The sequence below is a fragment of the Frieseomelitta varia genome, unplaced genomic scaffold, assembly GCF_011392965.1.
Source record: "Frieseomelitta varia isolate USP_RPSP 00005682 unplaced genomic scaffold, Fvar_1.2 scaffold_478, whole genome shotgun sequence".
In the NCBI taxonomy this organism is placed as follows: Eukaryota; Metazoa; Arthropoda; class Insecta; order Hymenoptera; family Apidae; genus Frieseomelitta; species Frieseomelitta varia.
The window spans coordinates 82,615-104,858 of record NW_025110232.1 but is presented as its reverse complement, the minus strand read 5'-3'; the positions used below and the strand labels follow the sequence as shown (position 1 = coordinate 104,858).

Here is a 22,244-nt window from a genome sequence, read left to right as displayed (position 1 = left end):
TATATAAAATTTATTAAATTTAAATATATTGTGTATATTAAATAATTTATATATATTTATATATATTTATGTGTATTAAATAATTTATTTTTGACATATATAAAAAAATGTGTTAAAATATCTGGTGGAGAAAACAAATTCTCGTTCAACAATGATGGATTCAATAAATCCGACATTTGTAAAATTCTTACAAAATACAGAAAAGGCGAGATGCAAAAATATGCGACACATCTAGAAGGAAACTTGTTGAAAAATATTTGACGGAGGGAACAAATTTTCGTGTTTTACGTCGCATTCGCGAAAATACGAACAAAGATCCGTCTACCGGATAAAACTCAAGAGAGGTCGCCGAGAAGTCAAGAGAGTCTCAAACTTTCCCTAGGCTCCAACAATCGCCGCGAGATTTCACCGTTTCACAGCAGAAACTCCGATATCGTACACGGTCTAAGCTCGCTGCATAAGCGCGAGATCGGTACTCTAAACTTGAACCGTAAAGGACCAAAATCCCCCGCGGGTTTTCGCCAACAGAGGCGGTAAAGGGATCTTTATCGGCGGCGATTAACGATAAATCGAATCATTGTTCCATTCGACCGCGCGGAACGCGCGAGCAGCCGTATCCTAAACCTTCCACGAAATAAACTGGAGGGAGGAGAGTGCTGCTGCTGGCTGCCTTATTATTCCCCGACGGTGAAGAAGCAGGCAGGCAGCAGCATCCAGCGTGTTTAGCCAGGCAAATAGTTCAATTCCACGCCGGGGCAGAGGAGTCAACTCTCGGCAAACTCGGCAGGCTCGGGTTTTGCATTAATAAAACATGCGGCTAGCTCGGCTTTCGCGAGTATTCACCGGACTCAACCTCGATCCGGAGGAGGGAGAACGAAACTTGGTCGTCGTCTGTGCGATGGAACAGAATCTCCGGCGAGCAGCTTCCATCTCTCTGGATTCGCCGAGCTCCAGATTCGATACCAGCCACCGCGAGTTTCCTCCTCTTGGCTCCGCTCTCGGAACGAGGAGGAAGAAAGACGCTTCCGCTCGCTGGAGGGATTAACAACATGGAAGAAATGGGAGAGGAAGAAACGGGAGACGAAGTTTCGGAAAGGTATCCGGAATGTTTTGCGGCAATGTGTATCAAGTTATTATGTAGCGACGCGAAATGAGAATAACGCGGGGCGAAGAAACTGCTCGGGAAATTGCTCGGAACTTCATCCGGGCAATTGTCGCCTGCCACGTGTCCGCAGTGAAAAACTTGGGAATGCTTGTTTTAGTCGCCTCAAGTTTTAGAACTTGAAATATTAGGATATGATTGTGTGTATGCGTGAGAGACGATACAGAGACATTGTGATAGCGTGAGAGTCTAATGAGAGATTAACCTCTTCAGGGACGAATTTTTAATTTCAGTTATAACAGAGAAACTTGACTCAATTTCATTTTATTTCTTTACTTGAGTTATGACAATTGGGGTTTATTTTCTGGTTAGCAAATTTAAAATTAGTAAACATTGCACATTTATTTTTGTAACGATTTCGCGAATGAAAGTAGCTTTTTTATAGTAAATTAACTAGTAAATATAGTAAATTAACACATATGTGGCCTAGGGCGTGAAGAGGTTAATATCTTTCGTCATCGCCATATTGAGACTTCTTCTTTTCATCTGTTGATTCCTAGTGAGAGATTAACCTCTTCAGGGACGAATTTTTAATTTCAGTTATAACAAAGAAACTTGACTCAATTTCATTTTATTTCTTCACTTGCATTATGACAATTGGGATTTATTTTTTAGTAAACATTGCACATTTATTTTTATAACGATTTCGCGAATGAAGGTAGCCTTTTTATAGTAAATTAACTGTCCATATATGCAGCCTAGGGCGTGAAGAGGTTAATATCTTTCATCATCCCCATATTGAGACTTTTTCTTTTCATCTGTTGATTCCTAGTGAGAGATTAACCTCTTCAGGAACGAATTTTTAATTTCAGTTATAACAGAGAAACTTGATTCAATTTCATTTTATTTCTTTACTTGAGTTATGACAATTGGGGTTTATTTTCTGGTTAGCAAATTTAAAATTAGTAAACATTGCACATTTATTTTTATAACGATTGCGCGAATGAAGGTAGCCTTTTTATAATAAATTAACTGTCCACATATGCGGCCTAGGGCGTGAAAAGGTTAATATCTTTCGTCATTGCCATATTGAAACTTTCTTTTTTTTATCTCTTGATTCCCAAGTTAATAAACTTGTTGGATTTCGTGTAATGGAGTCAACACGCTTATAATTTAGAAGAGTTTATTCCCTTACAGTAGTGGCCGTGTATGAAATAGAATGATATGGAATGATTTACAATGATTTAGAATGTGTTCTTTTAGAATGTGATTTAGAATGAATTCTTAGAATATGATGAATGTCTAATGCTCTTGAATATGATCTAGAATGATTTAGAATGTTTAATGCTCTTGAATATGATGTAAAATGATTTAGAATGTTTAATGGTCTTAAATATGATGTAAAATGATTTAGAATGTTTAATGCTCTTGAATATGATGTAAAATGATTTAGAATGTTTAATGGTCTTAAATATGATGTAGAATGATTTAGAATGTTTAATGCTCTCGAATATGATGTAGAATGATTTAGAATGTTTAATGCTCTCGAATATGATGTAGAATGATTTAGAATGTTTAATGCTCTCGAATATGATGTAGAATGATTTAGAATGTTTAATGCTCTCGAATATGATGTAGAATGATTTAGAATGTTTAATGCTCTCGAATATGATGTAAAATGATTTAGAATGTTTAATAGTCTTGAATATGATGTAGAATAATTTAGAATGTTTAATGCTATCGAATGTCTCTAAACCATGTCCTTATATATATTTGATTATCATCGTCAAGTGATAGAGAAAGTAGCATAGATGACCAACTATTGGATCTTGCACTTATGACTAACTATTCACAGTCCAATTTTATGTGGACTGTTGCTAGTTCATTGTCAGTATTTGCATAAATTCAATATTGTCCGGATTGGTCATGCAACAAACTTTATTCATATTTATTACAAACCACGTAGGTTAAAATAAATATTTGTTATTATTTTTACCTACAATGAGAGTAAGTTTCTTGCTTCGATTGATCTCGATCTTCTACTTACCAAAGGAAAAATGGCAGCCAGCAGAGGAGGAACGCGCCCATTATTATACCGAGCGTCCTCGCTGCTTTGTGCTCGGCCCTCCAGCTTTTCGTTTGCTGTCGTATCGATGTACCTGAAACATTGAAGAATTTATGTCAGCCAAGCCGCTCGCACGTCCGTTTTTATCTTTAAAACTATAAGTTACACTTTGGGACTATAATTTTCAGTTTTTCAATTACTTCGCGTAAGGAGATATTTCGTGTGATATTTCAATTGTTACAATGTCATTGTAATTGATTGTAGCGTTACAATTTCAATTGTAACGAATACAATAATACATAATTATTACGTAACAATTTAATTCAATGGAAAACTTTAAAGCGCGAAGATACGAAATAATATTCGAAATAACTTGTAACTCGATTGCTCGTCATTTTTTTTTTTTTTTTTTTTGAATTTGAATCTCAATTTTTGAGTCTGTATTACTCTCTTATTTAAACTTATTTTCCTACCTTGTTCTTCACCCTTTGGAAAGAATGTGACAATAACGAAACAGTGAAATTGCAGTGGACAAAAGCTCCACTTTGTAACTTTATTTCATACGCAGGATCGACGAGGCAAGATATAGAGTTACTTAAAAGATTCCGAAGTTTCCGTCGAAACAGATAATAGGTCTAACAAAATCGAGTTCCTCTGGCCTCGGATTATTCTGAAAAATTGCAGTGCCGTTTGAAGAGCCGGAAACTTTCATAGGCGAGGGGAGGAAGACACGGTGCTGCACGAAAGACTATCAATTTTGGCTCATGAAAAGCCGTGCTACTGTTTCAAAGGCTGGCAGTTCCCCAATTTTTAAACCGGAGGAACACGCCGATACGCTTTGAAACTTTAAACAAACTGTTTTAGATTTATAGCAAATCCGTAACGTCGAAGATTGAATTGGTCCCGATGCCGATACACATGCAAAAAAAAAAAAAAAACATCGTTTCACCACGAATGACACAATTACATATGTGTTAGATATTGCAGAATAACTAATTCTGAAGACTTTAGTTTTAAGTTATTGATATGGGTGAGATGGATGAATATATTGGAGAGTAAGCGTGAAAACTGTCTGTCGACCGTGAGAGTTTGAAGAGAAAAGAACAAAGCGGTTACAGAGAAATTTATACAGAGCGTTATTAGTGCAAAATTTCATTTTTTGTTTGTAATACATTTTATATATATTAAAATATATTATACATATTTATAATTATATTTATTATTATATATTATATTTATAATTATATTTATTATTATATATATATTTTAATATATATAAAATGTATTATTCATAATACATTTAATAATATAATAATAATTATTATCATTAATATATATATATATATATATATATATTCTATAAAAGGAGACAAATTTATTTTCTATCCACAAAACGTTAATACTAGAAATAGAACGTTACGAATAAAAGCCGCTATTTATTTCGAATAAATAGCACGGTTGATTGGCAAATGTTGCAACAAAGAAATTAATAGAGCGAGAACTTTCTTTTTCCCATTCTCGATCAACTATAATTTAATACATAAAACCAAACGATCGAATTTTGACGATAAAGTGTAAAATATTACATCGTCGTGTCTCTGTATTGGTCACACGTTTCATCGCCGAATGAAAATGTATACGTCACGAATCGTATTATCTCGTTAGAATTTTAAAACTTTTCGTTCGTCGATTTTACGTATTTAAAAATGAAAGAGAGAGACAGAGAGAGAGAGGGGGGGGGGAGACTTGAATTTTTAATTTCAGCTTTGAAAAGCGGCAGAAATTTCCTAGGGTTCGTCGTTTTTGTCCCCGTTTAGGGGAAACGTTCGATTTAACAATTCAGACAGGCAGAAACGCTCCATTATCCGGTGGAATTTTCCGCGTACTGTCATTTCCCTTGCATGGCGTGCAATACTCAAATATCGCGCGATCGATCGATCTTTTCAGGGCTTTTAACATCCCTGATCATCTTCACGATTTTTCGTACCCATTGTTCGATCGAAATTCAGTATCCACGGTTAATTAGCGATATCGCATTGACAATTAACTTGAATTAATTAGTAATTATCGCGAGGAATTCGACAGATCTCTCCGTTTCATTTTCCTAAAGCTTCACGCAGCCGTAATTCGCGTGACACCTAACTTTGTAATTTCGAACCTGGAAACTCGTTCCCAAACGAAAAATCAATTTTCCTACAGGGAATCGAATTACTTTTCGAGAATTTGTTCGAACGACTTCGTTCTGAATATAATCCCTGAACAAGCGGCGATAAATTTGGAAATTCCATGCGCGAAACTCGCGCTTGGCGTGCAATTGCAAAATTTTCGTAATTATCTCGCGAACGAGGCTCTTCGTTTGAACCGACGGAATTACAAATTCCAGCGAAATTTGACGAATTCCCCCAGGGAATTGAAAATTAGACGGTTCAAAAGAAAATTAAGATCAAGGCAATTGAACGTTGCATTTCAAATGACGCTGATTTACCGAAGTACACCCGAGTACTTTGATTTCTGGTTAATTCGTCGCGCAAACGTTTCTGTTTGTTTGTGTTTGTTCGCGTTTCAATCGAGCGAGGAAAACAAAGAAATGTCGACAAAGCTGCGTCAACGCATCCTCGTGGTCACCGATTGAGCCATTAGGCTGATGTTTCGACGCTGCCGGGCGATAAATTTGTTTAAACGCTCGTTAATTATAACCCGAGTTTCGTCAATTCGGCAAATATCACGAGATACTCGCCGTACACCTGATTTTTGTCGTTTTAACTAATTAGCAGAAATATTCCTCGCTTTTCTTCTTCTTCGCGTCAGCAAATATTTGTCCTTTCGCGAGCCAAATTTTTGATCTCTGTTTGTTCTCCTCGTAACGACATAGAGTCATAAATAAAGTGAGAAATTTAAAAAAACGCACAACGAACAAGAAATCAAATGTTTCGTTTCTCTTCTACGAATATAACATACAGACGGTCACAGAAAATGCCTACTCGACAGAAAATGAAACGAGAAATATAATTTTCGAATTGACGATTTTCCAAAACAATGTCAACGCAGCGAAACATTTCGAAGAAAGTTCAAGTCAATGTGTTTCAAAGCGACAAAATTGCAATCGAATTAAAAGTCTTGGGAAAAACTCTCGGCACTCGCTGCGCGTGTTGTTAATTTTTCGAGACAAGCATTCGCATCCAGCCCACATAAATTCGCATACAAAACGCGTGGATGGCATTTGAAAGTTGCAGTTCACAGGACTAAATTTCGCTGTATTAATTTCTCAAGCGTTTCCCATTGGTATTTTTCGCGATTATTGAAGTCCCGGCCACACTGTCGTGATATTGAAGCGTCAGCGCGACAGGGATCTTGAATATTGCGCGGGTTTCTATGGCTGTTTTTCCCTCGTTTGTTACCGCGTTCTATTGAGAACTCTTGCTGACTAGACGCTTATTCCTTCTCTATTGTCACATTTGTCTCCATTGTCTGAGGACAATGTATTTCTATATTTGCGTAACAATATTTCTGATAAATATTATTCTCTACGTGCGTATATTTTAACGAGCAACGCCGATTTAATCACCATTGTCGATTCTGCATTTGTATATTTTTGTAACGATGTTTTTTGATAAATATCATTCTGTACATTCGTATTTAATTCTTGACTCCACGCTTGTTGAACGTTAGAAGTCGCAGTAATTTAGGCTTCTGCGTTACGTATTCAGTTGTGGAATTTAAAATTTCATTGAATTTTATTACGTCCACGAGGCAGAATATGAAATAATCAAGAATTAAGTACTAAAAATTTTCGTAATCTAACATAAATTACTGCGGTTGTTTATAACCCTACGATACTGTTTAATAAGTATAATAATAGAAATATCAACAAGGATTTACCAAATATCATACGTTACACGCTTATGCATTACGTTTTGATATTGAAGAAACATGAAATTTCACGAGTGTACACATTTTTATGTATATCGTTCTAAAAAATGTGTATATTTGTCAAAGAATTTAATCACTTTAGATAACTAAAAATGTTTATAATCTCACACAAGCTGCTGCTGTTATTTACAATTACCCAACAAGTAAATTTAATAAATAATAAAAATAATGATTATAATGAATATAATATAACATACATTATATTATATAACATAATATTTTTATTACAGTACAATATAATTTATAATATATTATTATAATATTTTTATTATTTTATTACAATTATATATAATATAATATAATATAATACTTATTATATCACAATGAATATAACAAATTATAACCATAATCCACTAATGATTCTTCAAAATATCCCACGTATTGCGACACCATATAAACCATGACAAATTCACGTGTATCATTTTTTTAAAAAAAAAAAAAAAAAAAAAAAAATATACACCATCTCTCAACAAAAATTTATTCACATTCACCGACAGGAGGTTTCCAAAGGGACGCGTTTCCACGCGTTAAGAGTGGTTAATATCTCCACTGTCGGCGACAGACGAGAAATCAGTTTCGACAGGGCGACGTTACGAGCGGTGTTTAGATAATGCACGCAGCGCATGGCTGCAGTACGGGCAAAAAGCGGTCGCGTCCGAAAGACGAGAAAGCTGAAAGGTTCGCGTGCTTGGGCGCAGTCAGCCGGATTTAGGTTGGTTGAGTCGATGCTCACCGGCTTCTCCGCTTCCTAGCGATCGATGCGCTCGTCTATCAAGATGCAGGAAGCTTCAACCCCAGCCGACACGGCCGATTTCAGTGTACACACGCAATTACTTGTCGGCCTATCGAACACGCCGACGAATTCATACGGCTCGAGGAATGTCGACGAACGTTCCTCTTTCGTAGAACAGCGGAACAGTCTTTAAAACGCGCCTGTCCCTTTCGTTCGCAGTTGCTCGCTCTGACAGGTGGAACGCGAGCAGATGGAAGTGGCCTGCTCTGAGAGTTTAGTTAAAAGATCGAGAATAGTTATGTTGCAAGGATTTCAATAAATTTTTGAAATGTAATGATATTGTTGCCAGCAGGTTTTTCCCTGATCATACCATTCTACGGTAAAAACAAAATATTTATATATATATATAACATAATATGTATATAATAGCATAATATATATATATTTAATAACATAAATATTTATATATATAGAAGTCGAAAAAGAAAGAATAAAAATTTGCTCGTCGAAGGCTTCCTTTGGAGAGAATCGAGTTTGGAAGTTTATATCGTATAATTAAATTTAGGTAATTCTGAACTGGTCAGAAAGCTCTATTGTTTGTTTTCGAGAAACTTGAATTTCAAGTGCATATCTACCAATTCTCAATCAAACATGTTTAAAGCCTATTTTTTTTGGAAACAAGCTGTAGACCGCCAGTAGAATAACTTACCGTTATTAATTCCAGTCTAGTTTAGAATTAACCAAACCCAAGTGTACTTCAAAAAATTCGATCTCCTCGAAAACGAAGTTTCGAGCGAAGAAACAATTGTTCGCGAAGAATCACACTCTTTCCAGTTGTACCACCGACTCGAAAATACTCTGTTTTCTTTGCACAAATATTTGCATAAGTCTATCAATATTCCGTCAATCAAATATTTGAATGTTTAAAATTTCTCGAATCTGTCATTCTAATATTACTCTATCTAAGAAGCCGAGTTTAATTTATTAATTAATATTAACACTACATAGTAATTTAATATATCTTCTCGTTAATACTATGTAGTAATATATTATAAATATTATATATTTATATAAATATAATATAATATTATTTATTATATTAAACATAATATAATAAATAATTAATTAATATTAATATAAATTAATTTATATTTCTCGACACGTTCCTTTCCGAATCTTGAATTTCCATCCTTTTTCTTCTCAAACCTTCTCAAACTGGCTCAACCATTTTGCTGCTCGAATCGCCACTGAAAGAGTTAAATTTCTAAATTCGCGAGTGTAAGAGGAAACTGGTCGCACGACAAAATAAATGGCAGCTATTGTCGATTCAATTATCACAAGTAAACGCTTGTAGCGCTTGTAGCAAGATGGCAGGTGCCATATGCGGAGCCAGTGCAAAAACGATTCAATCGTCCGGTTGTCCTCGTAATCGCGCTGGTAACGCGACGTAATTGGCGAGCGGAGGGCACGCGTGCGCCTTCGTGGAATTACGCACATGGTGCAGACACCAGACGTGAGACACAGACACACGGACGTGAGTTTTAAGGAAACGACGTTGGCCCACTTTCGAGCGATACGCGATTGTCGTCGAACGACGATTACACGCCATTTTCGTTCGTCGAACAAATGCAGTGGCATTGCGCAAGCATTCGTCGATCTCTTTAATTCTTAACGAGCTGGAAGCCGTGATACGGACAGCCTGGAAAATCGAGCTTTTGTAAAAAAAAAATCACTCATGCTGAAATAAAAAATTGTCAAATTTTAGTTTTGATGATATTATTATATTTTATTTAAAAATATTTAATATTAATTCATAAATAAAATATTAATATTAAAAATTAAATTAATTTTAAAATATTAATATTAAATATTAAATTAATATTAAAAATATTTTTAATATTTTTCATGTTAATTTAATATTTAATATTTTTCATATTAATTTAATATTTAATATTTTTCATATTAATTTTAATATTTTATTTAAGAAGAAACGGTACAAGCAAAATATATAAATAATTTTCACATTTTCATAAAATATTGGCAACTTAATTATCAATAATTGCGTTACTGAGACTTTGTATTTTATCACGGGGTTATTACGCATTTCGAGACATTTCGAAATAAATTATAATTGGGAATAATTATACCGAGTATCGAATGACGATGGAGTTATCATCAACACACAGATATAACGTCTATATGTAATTAACACCGGTTATAGATAATTAATAATACAAGTTTTTCAAATACTGCAATTACTTGCAGCGATATTCATTCGTTTATTAACGCATTTATAACGCACATGGTGCAAGCACCAGATGTGAGACACAGACACACGGACCCGAATCTCATAGTTACAACACAAATTTCAACAGTTTCATTTCCCAAGTTTCGCCGGAGGACTTTGTATTTCTGCAATGACCAAAACCATTGGATCTGCACAGTGAAGAGCATAACTGCACCAATGAAAAACTGTAACTTTCCTTTTTTACAAAGTTACATCAACTTAAACTGTCGACCAATTTTTCATCGTTTTTGGTTCCTCGCACGATTGATAAACCTGCAGAAAATGAAATATGAAAACAAAAAAAAAAAAAAAAGAAATCAACAGTTGAAAAGAAATGGAGACACGTTGCACACGCGAAATAGCTACTTGGTATTACCGTCAGGACTCCCATTGTTCGAGCAGTTAGGTTAGCATTGGGTTAGCGATCGTCGAATTCACTGGGCACCGTCGTTTCGCGAGATCGAATGAATCTCGGCGGTGCCGGATGCCTCGTGTCTGGCCGCGAGTCGATTAAACGGCAAAGAGGTTCCCAGAGGAGGCATTTTCGGACGACTTTCAGCGAGCATGTGCTGTTTTACGGGTCAGATCCGAGCGGCGCTCGTGCAAGCTACATTCAGTTTGGCCGACGGTTAATTGGATTTGCGGTGGAAGATCCCAGTTGCCGAGTTACACCGTTAATTGCCGCGATTCTGCTGTAATTGCCGGACAAAGAACACCGAAATTTCAATGTCTCAATTGACGAAATCGACGGGGTAGAATTCGTTTCATTGCGTTAGAAAAAAAAAAAAAAAAAAATACCACAGTCTCAGCTGAAAATACAAATGGCGAAAGTGGCCAAATATTAAATAATCTTTCCTTTTTAAACGAGTTTCTTTCCTTCTCGCTTCATTATTCAAAAATCTTCGCACTTGGCAGTTCCGACATCGAACTCTGAGCCAGTCAGTTGAAAATCAATTTCCCCCGTTCTAAAATCTTATTAGAAACTCTCGCAATGGAAATTCGGGGATCTCGTTTGTAAAACAGCTTGTCACAGGAACTTGCTGGTGATGAAATTTAGTCTCCATCCCGGCCTAATGCGGCTGACGAGTCTGGCTAAGGCTCGCGATGATTAGAAAAGTTTTCGCCGGACTTGGTTAGCCCTTAGTCTTCGATTCCGGTACGGCGGAAGTTCGTTCGAAACGAAGCATATTCCATGCTTGTACGCGGTCTCGTGAAGTTCGAGACTCCGCGACTTCGTACTTGCGGCGACGAACTTCCCTACCCAGTGGAAAGTGGGTTAAGTCGAATCCGGAAGTTTCGTAGTCGCGAAGTTCGAAGTTCCATAACCTCGGCCGATGCTTGCCGCTTCATCGTTCAAGGATAAATCGCGTGGATTCTAATGGTTTCTCGAGATTTCCAAATCGTAGCCCCTGTTGTTATAACTTTCGCCCTTTCACCCTGAACCGGCTGTTGCAAATTCATCTACGTCTCTTTCATCGAAACTCCCATTTCAATGGGTTTAGGTTAGGTTTGGATTTTTTTTTTTTCGAATTTCGTTTCCTCTCGGCGCGAGCCACGCGAGTTAATTTGATTCTCCTCTTCCGCTCCAGGCTCTAATCACGATGATTCACCGCTCGCTAATTAAATATCGTTACACGCGTTTGATACAATTTTTTTTAACTCTGCGAATTCGCGGAGAGGTAGCTTTCTTCTCTGAAAATTCTACTCATCGCGAATTCTCTGTTTATTTGTCTGCGAATTCTACTTTCTACGAATTCTCTATTTTACTGATACAAAAGATACTTGTAACTCGACTTTCCCTAATTTACGATTAATTATTATTATACATCCTCACGTTGCTTTGTAATATTTTATTTAAGGAAACGTAATTTTCAGTGGGCGACGGTGGAAAGAAAAGTATGGTAGGTATCAAGCCGCCAGCTTGTTTCACAATGTAAGAAGTCTTTCATCTTTCTGTTTTATCATCTCGTGTCAACATTTCCTTTCAAAGTTTTCGTTTCAATGTAATTAAATCGCGCGTATCTTTCTTAATCATTCGTGCCAAACCAGATTGACGTAGTTTGGTAAAAAAAAAAAAAAAAAAAAAAAGAAAATTTTGCCCCAGTGTGAAAACTGCAAAACTGATGAAAGAACTTGTTCAGAAATAACAAGTCACCGTATTTTGAAAGATGTGCCAAATAAATAATTACTCTGTGATTCGTATGACAAGCATACAACAAGTATACTGACTCATTTGCAACGATATATATATATATATACACTGAAAGTGTTAACAGACTAAAGACTCTCATTCGTTTCATTCGAGTACAAAAATTTGATCAAAAGCCCCAAATTATTCTCTGACCTGCTCCACTTAATTCCCACTCTCCGTCTTCAAATTGAGACCGATTGTCTCAGGCAACAGTGCCGTCTCGCGAACCAAGACGAAAGCTCGTAAAAAGCGTGCCGAAATAAGACCGAGCGGCGGTTTAATAAGTTCCTTTTCAGAAACTTATTCCGCGATTAGAACTTCCGCGGCGAGATGCTTCCCTCTTTTTCCAAAATTCCGGTGTTCAGCTTCACGTTAAGGGGGAGGGCTTAAGGCCGCGAGTCCTCCACGAGCGTCGAGATGAAAAGAAGAATCTTTCCTTATCAACGGGGCGAGGGATGTCGCATTAACCTCTGCGCTAATGAAATCTCTGGCGATTCTGTCTCAAAAGTCTCGGTCTCCGGCCTTAATGAATCCTCGTCTTCCTCTTTCTCGTGCACCCTCGCGCGTATTCCACTTTCACGGAACCGTGTGTCGAATCAATCTTCACGACGACGCGACAGAACGACCGTGGAAGCGAGATTGACCGACCGATCGGCGGCGAGAGGGGAGAACAGCCCGGAGCTGATCTTTCTCTCTCCAGCCGCTCGTCGTTTGTCGCGCAACAAATTGCATTAGACGCCGGGAATTAATGTCGTTCTTCCTCGTCGCGTTTGTTATTAAAGAAGGGCGCGTGGAGAGGGATCGAGCGATACGGGGTCACGTCGATTCACACGGAAGCCGTCCATCTTTCGCCGGGAGAAAAGTCGGACGCTCTCCTCCCCCCCCGTGGCCACCCACCGAGAAAATGAAATGTCGCTCGTGAGAAAAATCGCTCGCACGCTCGTTTTCTTAATTAATCGTCGGCGATGCTGAGCCATGTTTGTCTGTGTTGCAGTCTCTCAGTTCGATTCGAGAAGAATGAATCTTTTTTTTTTTTTTAATTTTGCGCGATTACTAGAGTCTGGAATAAATGGAATAAGTTAACGCTAGGAATTTGTTAAATATTGGGAAAGTTTGAGTCGCTAAAATTTTTGTTTTTTGGTTCTATCTATCGTTCAGAGACAAAGATATATGAAATACAGTACCCGTTATGATATTTAATTTATATGAAGTATTTTTACAATTCTGTTTTTGTAATTACTTCTACAAAAAAATAAAACTCGATTTCTGGTCTAGTTTGAATCAGATTGATTTTGATTTAATTCCTTCGGTGCGTTCGTAATTTAGAATTTAGATTATAAAATATCCGAAATGCAGCACCTATTATATAATACTCTCTGTCTGTTATTTTGTAGATTACCTTTGCAAAAATATAATTTAATTTCTAATCTAATTTCAATAAAATTAATTTTAATTCATAACCTAGATAATATACCTCAGTATATTCATAACCTAAAATTTAGACAAGAACGTATAAAATATCCAAAATGCAGTTATAGTGGACAAAATACTTTCTACCCAGGTTCTACCTTTGTAATTACTTTTACAAAAATGTAACTTAGTTTAATTAAACTCCAGTTTAACTTCAGTCAGATTAATTTCAACTCAATATCCTTAGAATATTCATAACCTAAAATTTAAATCGGTTTGCGACTGATTTCACAACAGTTAAGTGAAGATTAATTTAGACAAAAACATATAAATTATCCAAAATGTTATAACATTTCATGGACAAAAAGCCCTCTACCCAGGTTCTACCTTTGTAATTACTTTTACAAAAATATAACTAGATTTCCAGTTTAATTTCAGTTAGATTAATTTCAACTTAATATCCTCAGAATATTCATAACCTAAAATTTAAATCGGTTTGCGACTGATTTCACCGTAGTCAAGTGAAGATTAATTTAGACATGTAAAATATCCAAGATGCAGTTATAGTGGACAAAATAATCTCTACCCAGGTTCTACCTTTGTAATTACTTTTACAAAAATATAACTAGATTTCCAGTTTAATTTCAGTCAGATTAATTTCAACTCAATATCCTTAGAATATTCATAACCTAAAATCTAAATTGGTTTGCGACTGATTTCACAACAGTTAAGTGAAGATTAATTTAGACAAAAACATATAAAATATCCAAAATGCAGTTATAGTGGACAAAATACTCTCTACCCAGATTCTAATTAGATCTTTGTAATTACTTTTACAAAAATATAACTATATAAATATACTCTATAACTATATAACTCTATAAATATAGATTATCTAATTTTAATCTATGTAACTCTATAAATATAGATTTCCAATTTAATTACACTTAGATTAATCTCAATCGAATATCCTCAGAATATTATAATACGACTTAAAATTTAAACCGGTTTGCGAACTGTTGTTAACAAGTTGAAGATTAATTTTAGGTACGCCTTCGTTTGCACGTCGATACGAAGAATGAAACCGGGAAGCTAATTTTCAAGACTAAAACTCGTTATCTCGGCGCGGCTCTTATCCAAGAGTAGCAGCAGCAACAGCGTAATTCGCCTGTCAATGTTAACGTAAAATCACGAGGATTCTCGTTTTTACCGGATAGGATATCGACTTCTACTTCATTGAGCTCGAATTTCCATTCGATAGAATGGAATAGCCGATATTAAATGGAAATCGGAGCTCGCGCGGTCGTTTCGTTTAAACATTTTCAATCGTGTGTTGTCTGTCGTGCGCTATAGTTCACGCCGGGGCGACGGTGAATTATACGATCCCGGCGGCTGGATCTGCTCGTTGAATTATCTGCCCTTTGTTTCGTTATCGCGCTGCACCGCGAAATGACTATGCTTCTCGGAATTATCGTCGTTTAACAGCCGAGCATTTAAAACTTATTACCTCGATCAATTGTTACAAAAATTGCTAGATCGTTCGTGTTCGTGTATTTCTCAGCTGTCGACCATTTAGGAAATTTGGACAATTTTCTGTTTTTAAATGATATTAATAATATTTTGATTTAATGGTAATTTTTATATTTTGATTATGGAATCTAATACTGCTGAAATCGGTACGAGACGTTTTCATACGACATCGTCTCCGAACTTTTCCAAAAAATTGATGATCGTATTGTATCACATTACATAATAATTTCTTCACTGGGATAGTGTCGAGCAAATCAATTACGAGGTAAGAAATTCATGTAGAAGTAGAGATTTAAATGGTTCACAATTGATTCAATTGCAAATAGAATAGAGAACCCCGCATTAATTAAACGGGTTACTGCTCAAACGTTCTACCATTCAAACGGCTTGCTATGCAAGCGTTTCATTGTCTGGACGGCACATTTCCTTTATTACTTTAGCATGAAATTGACATTATGTGCATTAGCACCTTGTGAATAATTGCGTCAAAGAGGAAACGCGCGAACGCTGTGTTATTAAAGCTAATCGCGTGATTACTTTAGAAGCTGAAGAAAGCTCTAAAAGAAATAAATATCAGTAATTTATTTATTTATACATTTACCGAGATATGACTATAATTTTTATTAGATATATCATGTAGATGTAGATTTCTTTTGTATTTCGCAGTTGTATTTCTATTTTTTCTTTCACTTTAACTCTATGCTTTGGTTCTCGTGTTAATCCAATCGTCAGAAGTAAGTTAAATAAAAAAAAGAAGCGTCTCCCACTTCTCCAATCGGAAATTCAATCATCCTTATTTCAGCCAGAAGCATCATCCCATCCAGTGGATAGAAGATTCAAAGGTTTTCTCTCGCGGCGGCGCACGATATAACGACCCAGTTCTCGAAATTCATCATCGAAACCCGGGCTAACGGACTATTTAATTTGCACGCTACACGACCGGAACGAAGCGGGCAAGGTGCCTCCTCCAAGGATACTCTCTGTCCCTCGTGCAAATTCAATCCAGCATCGCGGATGGATGAAACGAAACCATCTCGCGCGCATCACTCTCGTCACATCACCTGCCCGTTTCTTGAAAATTCTCTGTCCCGACGCGTTCAACAGCCGGTCTAATTTTCCTTCGAGGAAATTTTCCATCTCGTATCCGATCGTATCCGATCGTATCATAGATAAAACTAATCGACGTCGTCTTTTCACCGACGAGACAAAATTCACTGTACGTATAGTATATGTTAATAATTAACATTTTATTCGTCTGTGGAACAATGTTACATCGACAATCGAAAATTATTGAATTAAATGTGAACGATTTCATATTTGTATAGCTGTTCTTAAGAAAATTTAATTTAATTTAATTTAAAAATTTAATTTTTGACTGTAATATATTATTTTTACATAATAATAATTATTTTTTACATAATATATATTATTTTTACATAATAATAATTATTTTTTACATAATATATATTATTTTTACATAAATAATAATTATTTTTTACATAAATTAGTATTATACGTCACAGACGTATAAATTGCCATTTAGTATATCTCAACAATAATTATGCAGTTAAAAACTGCAAACATAGTTTCACTTTGTAAAAAATATGGAAATTACAGTATTCATTGTTGCCTTAAATTAATGAAGGCTATGAAACAATAAAAATAAATAAGGTTAAACTAGAAAAACAAAAATTACTCATTACTGAGTAGAAAAAGTTGTTTTGGAAGCGCTAAGAAAGATTACCACCTGCTGTGCACCACTAACTTTACCTGAAGGTTGAACAGAAAAAAGATCATTACAAGTTGAACCTTCATCGTGTGCACATCGATTCAACATTCGAAGCGAATTTTTAAATAATATTTCTGAATATTCTAATTGTTTAAACTAATCTAATTGTTTATCTAATGTTTCTAATAATTTACTTGCAACAATTAAACAATAAATTCTCCTCTGTAATGATTCTAAGTGTTATTTAAAATTTTTAACTAATTTTTATATGCTGTGCTTAAATGTTATTAATGCAGTTGTGACTTAAATAAATTCTCCTCTGTAATGCTTCTAAGTGTTATTTAAAATTTTTAATAATTTTTATATGCTGTACTTAAATGTTATTAATAAAATAGTTGTGACTTAAAAATTAATATCATGAAAGTGTAAAATTAGTTTTAGCCAGTTACAGATAAAAAAATTAATAAATTACTACATTTGAAATTCTAAAATATTTATGAAAGTGTAACCTTGCGATAGAAATCTAAAAACTATTGATTAGTATAATAGAAGAATTGTTTCTCGAAATACTAAAAGAAAATTATCAACAGTCTCGGGTCACTGACGATCGGAACATTTATATTAACCTTCAGCGATACGAAGGTTCATTACCAATTGAACTTTCGCCGTGTGCACATCGACGAAAACTTAGAAGTGAGTTTTTAAATAATATTTCTGAATATTCTACTTGTTTAAACATTATCCAATATTTCAAATGATTTATTTGTAACAATTAAACAATAAATTCTCTTTTATAATTGTTTAAACTTTATCCAATATTTCAACAATTAACAAATAAATTCTCTTTAATAAAATTTCCAACAGCTATTCAAAATTTTCAGTTGAGAATTTATAGCGATCGAGTCACTAGTTTGTTTTCACGAAATTTTAGTAAACTGTTTCCCGTCGATCGATTAACGCAGTCAGGTATGTTTCGATCGGTACGGAAATAAGAGCTGAGATCGAACAAAAGTGCTCACAAGTCAAACTTTCGTTGCATACGCATCGACACAAGTTTTAGAAGTAAATTTTAATATAATATTCTAATTGTTTAAACATTATCTAATATTTCTAATAATTTATTTGCAACTAATAAACAATAAATCCTCTTCTATAATGCTTCTAAGTGTTATTTAAAATTTTTAACTAATAATTTATAAAAATCTTGAATACTGTACTCAAGAGTAATGATTCTGACTTATCGAATGAAATGATTAATTTAATTGTTTAATCATAATGTAAAAGTTGTGAAAATTATTAAACAATGTAGAAATATTGTAGAAATAATTTAATTGTTTCAAATGAATTATTCAAACTGTAAAATAATGCATCTCGATGATATTTTTGTATATTAACAATTTTAACTATTTACTTACAACAACTGAATCAGTGATTGAATTCCCAAGCATTGTTTCACAGTTTCAATAATTCATTTATAATAATTAAGTTATTCTGTTTACAATAACGGAAAAGATAGTTACACAATACATATATATCTTGCTGTTTGAAACAATAAACGAACGAAAATTTTTATATGTTGAGCTTACATGTTAGTAATGCAGTTGTAACTTAAAAATTAATATCATGAAAAGTGTAAATTTAGTTTTAGCCAGTTATAGATAAAAAAATTAATAAATTACTACATTTGAAATTCTAAAATATTTATGAAAGTGCAACCTTGCGATAGAAATCTAAAAACTATTGATTAGTGTAATAGAAGAATTGTTTTTCGAAATACTAAAAGAAAATTATCAACAGTTCCGGGTCACTGACGATCGGAACATTTATATTAACCTTCAGCGGTACGAAGGTTCATTATCAATTGAACTTTCGCCGTGTGCACATCGACGAAAATTTAGAAGTGAGTTTTTAAATAATATTTCTGAATATTCTACTTGTTTAAACATTATCCAATATTTTAAATAATTTATTTGTAACAATTAAACAATAAATTCTCTTTTATAATTGTTTATGATTTATCCAATATTTCTAATAATTCATTTGTAACAATTAACAAATAAATTCTCTTCTATAATTGTTTAAGCATTATTTAATATTTCTAATAATTTATTTGTAACAATTAATCAATAAATTTTCTTCTACAACATTTCTAGGTACTATTTAAAATATTTATTTAATCATTTGTAGTATTCGAGCCACTGTTTCGCATCATTAATGAATTATTTTAATTACTTTTACAATTATTTAATTATTTTCGTTACCATCATGATTATTTGAACAGGAATACCAGCTCAATTACCATGTATCATAATCGTACAAGATATATTTTGATAGTTATATTCTTCAATAATTACCACGTTAATAATATACGTTATATATCTGCATGTACATAGATAATATTAGCCTAATAATACTATTATTATTTAAATATTATTAGATACTTTCAGTATTTCTCTTTGAATCTATAATTAGGAAATTAATTTAGTCCTTTACTATTAATATGTCAAACAAGAGTATTTATTCAATATTCCAAATTAGTCGTTAGATTGCTCATATACTTGTGCCTCATTTTATCAACATCTTTCCTTTTTCCAACAAATAACTTAAATTCAATACAAGTTGTGACCTGTGTGATAAATACATAAAACAGTACTGATTTACAATACATTATAACGAGACCCGTGCGTAGTCACCTCCACGTGGTGGGTCTTGGTAATTGATATCGTTTTGCAAACATTAAAGTTTGTAAAACGTTATCAAGCTAAATTGTAAAACGATAAACTTTAATGTTCGTGAAACGATATCAAGCTAAGAACTACGCAACCTACAGTTCAGTTTAGACCATGAAAATTTCTTTCCATTTTTTATTTCACGGTCTAAACTGAACTGTAGGAACAACTAGTTGATAAGTAAACTATTGGGCCCCCAGCGGGCCACCGATGGACGACGAGGGATACCTCAGGGACATCGTGGGATGCGTACGGCTTAGTTTTAAGTTGCGTGCGTTTAGTTTTAGTTAATTATAAGATAGTTAACATCTTGGACGACGAGGGATCTCACAGGGACATCGTGGGATGCGTGCGTCTTAGCTTTAAGTTGCGTGCGTTTAGTTTTAGTTAAGTATAAGATAGTCAGTATTTGTAAATTCACTGTGAACGCATTCTGTACAAAGACACGTTTATTTAACTTGAGACGAAATTATGGACACTCCCTCTATTCTCTTCTTTCGTTCGTTGTTACAATTGTCACTGTTATTGCACTAGAGTAGAGTTACTGTCATTGCATTATAGCAGAGTTACTTTTGTTACTGTCATTGCATTATAGCAGAGTTACATTTGTCACTGTCATTGCACTATAGTAGAGTTACTTTTGTTACTGTCATTGCACTATAGTAGAGTTATTTTTGTTACTGTCATTGCACTAGAGTAGAGTTTCCACCTTTCGCTGTCAGTGTGTCAAATCGGGGGACTGCAGCCTCGTTCGAAAGGACGAGGTAGGTCCTTGTAGTCTAGCGTCCTTTGTAAACCGGCTCCAGTGGTTCTTCGGAACCCCACTGTGTCGTTGGGGGTAGCGCAAAACTACTTGCCTTTAAATGCTCGGAACCCGATTTGGCACACTGACAAATCGCGGTTTCGTTTCGCGGTTTCATTTCATTTATATCTTTTACAAAGCACGATATTGAAGCGTGTTAATAGTGTCGTTTCCCTGATTTCGTTCAAAGTTTAATAAACGTGTCTTTGATACAAAATGCGCTGATAGGGCTGCGAATTATTGTACAATTATTGTGTAACTTTCATGTTGGATAAGTGTGTGGTTAGTATGCGAGTGATTGCGACATATTGTATGATTTACATTCGTGTGTGATGTACGATTGTAAGTAAGGTATGTATTGTACGATTGTATGATTGTATAATTGTTAACGCGATCGTTGTTCGGGAGACAGAGTTCCATAGTTCAATCTCACACATGCGCTTTAGAGTTAAGATTTAAACTTAAGTTTTGAAACTGAACTATTGAACGTCTGTCTCCTTTGTATTTAACTCCGGGCCAAGTAGAATAAAATCTCTGCATTCCTTAAGAATGCCGAGTTATTTGCATGTAATGGAGGGTGGTTGGGATTAGGGTCCGGGCGGGTCTCGTGCGTAGTCACCTCCTCGTGGTGAGACCTGGTAATTGATATCGTTTTACAAACATTAAAGTTTGTAAAACGTTATGGAACTAAGTTGTAAAACGATAGACATTAATGTTTGTGAAACGATATCAAGCTAAGAACTGCGCTGCCTACAGTTCAGTTTAGATCGTGAAAATTTCTGTCCATTCCTTATTTCACGAGCTAAACTGAATTGTAGGGACAATTAGTTGATAAGTAAACTATTGGGCCCCCAGCGGGCCACCGGTGGACGACGAGGGATCACGCATGGACATCGTGGGATGCGTGCGTCTTAGTTTTAAGTTGCGTGCGTTTAATTTTAGTTAATCATAAGATAGTTAATATGTGTAAATTCACTGTGAGCGCATCCTGTACAAAGACACATTTATTAAACTTCAGACACCTCCTCTCTCCTCTTTTTTCGTTCGTTGTTACTATTGTTACTGTTATTGCACTAGAGTTGAGATAGTTTTGTTACTGTCACTGCACTAGAGTAGAGTTACTTTAGTTACTGTCATTGCACAAGAGTAGAGTTACTATTGTCACTGTTATTGCACTACAGTAGAGTTAATTTTGTTACTGTCATTGCATTGCAGAGTAGAGTTTCGCTGTCAGTGTGTCAAATCGGGCGACTGCAGCCCCGTCCGAAAGGACGAGGTAGGTTCTTGTAGTCTAGCGTCCTTTGTAATCCGGCTCCAGTGGTTCTTCGGAACCCCACTGTGTCGTTGAGGGTAGCGCGAAATTACTTGTCTCTAAATGCTCGGAACCCGATTTGGAACACTGACAAATCGGGGTTTCGTTTCGCGTTATATCTCTTATAAGGCACGATATTGAAGCGTGTCAATAGTTTCGTTTCCCTGATTTCGTTCAAAGTTTAATAAACGTGTCTTTGATACAAAATGCGCTGATAGGGCTGCGAATTATTGTACAATTTGTAACGTATGATTGTATGCAATGTATGTAACGTATGATCGTATGTAATGTATGTAATGCACGATTATATGTAATGTACGACTGTATGATTGTATGTCTTGTATGATTGTTAACGCGATCGTTGTTCGGGAGACAGAGTTCCATAGTTCAATCTCATACATGCGCTTTAGAGTTAAGATTTAGA

General features: G+C 35.0%; 1 protein-coding gene across 2 annotated transcripts in view; it reads right to left on the bottom strand.

Annotated features, from left to right (window-relative positions):
• Positions 1-22,244, bottom strand: part of LOC122532850 (octopamine receptor beta-3R-like) — a 90,846-nt gene that overhangs the window by 7,052 nt on the left and 61,550 nt on the right. For both annotated transcript variants that reach the window (XM_043661970.1, XM_043661971.1), the window contains one exon: positions 3,150-3,261. In XM_043661970.1, the coding sequence (XP_043517905.1) occupies positions 3,150-3,261 (112 nt within the window). The remainder of the gene's footprint in view (positions 1-3,149; positions 3,262-22,244) is intronic.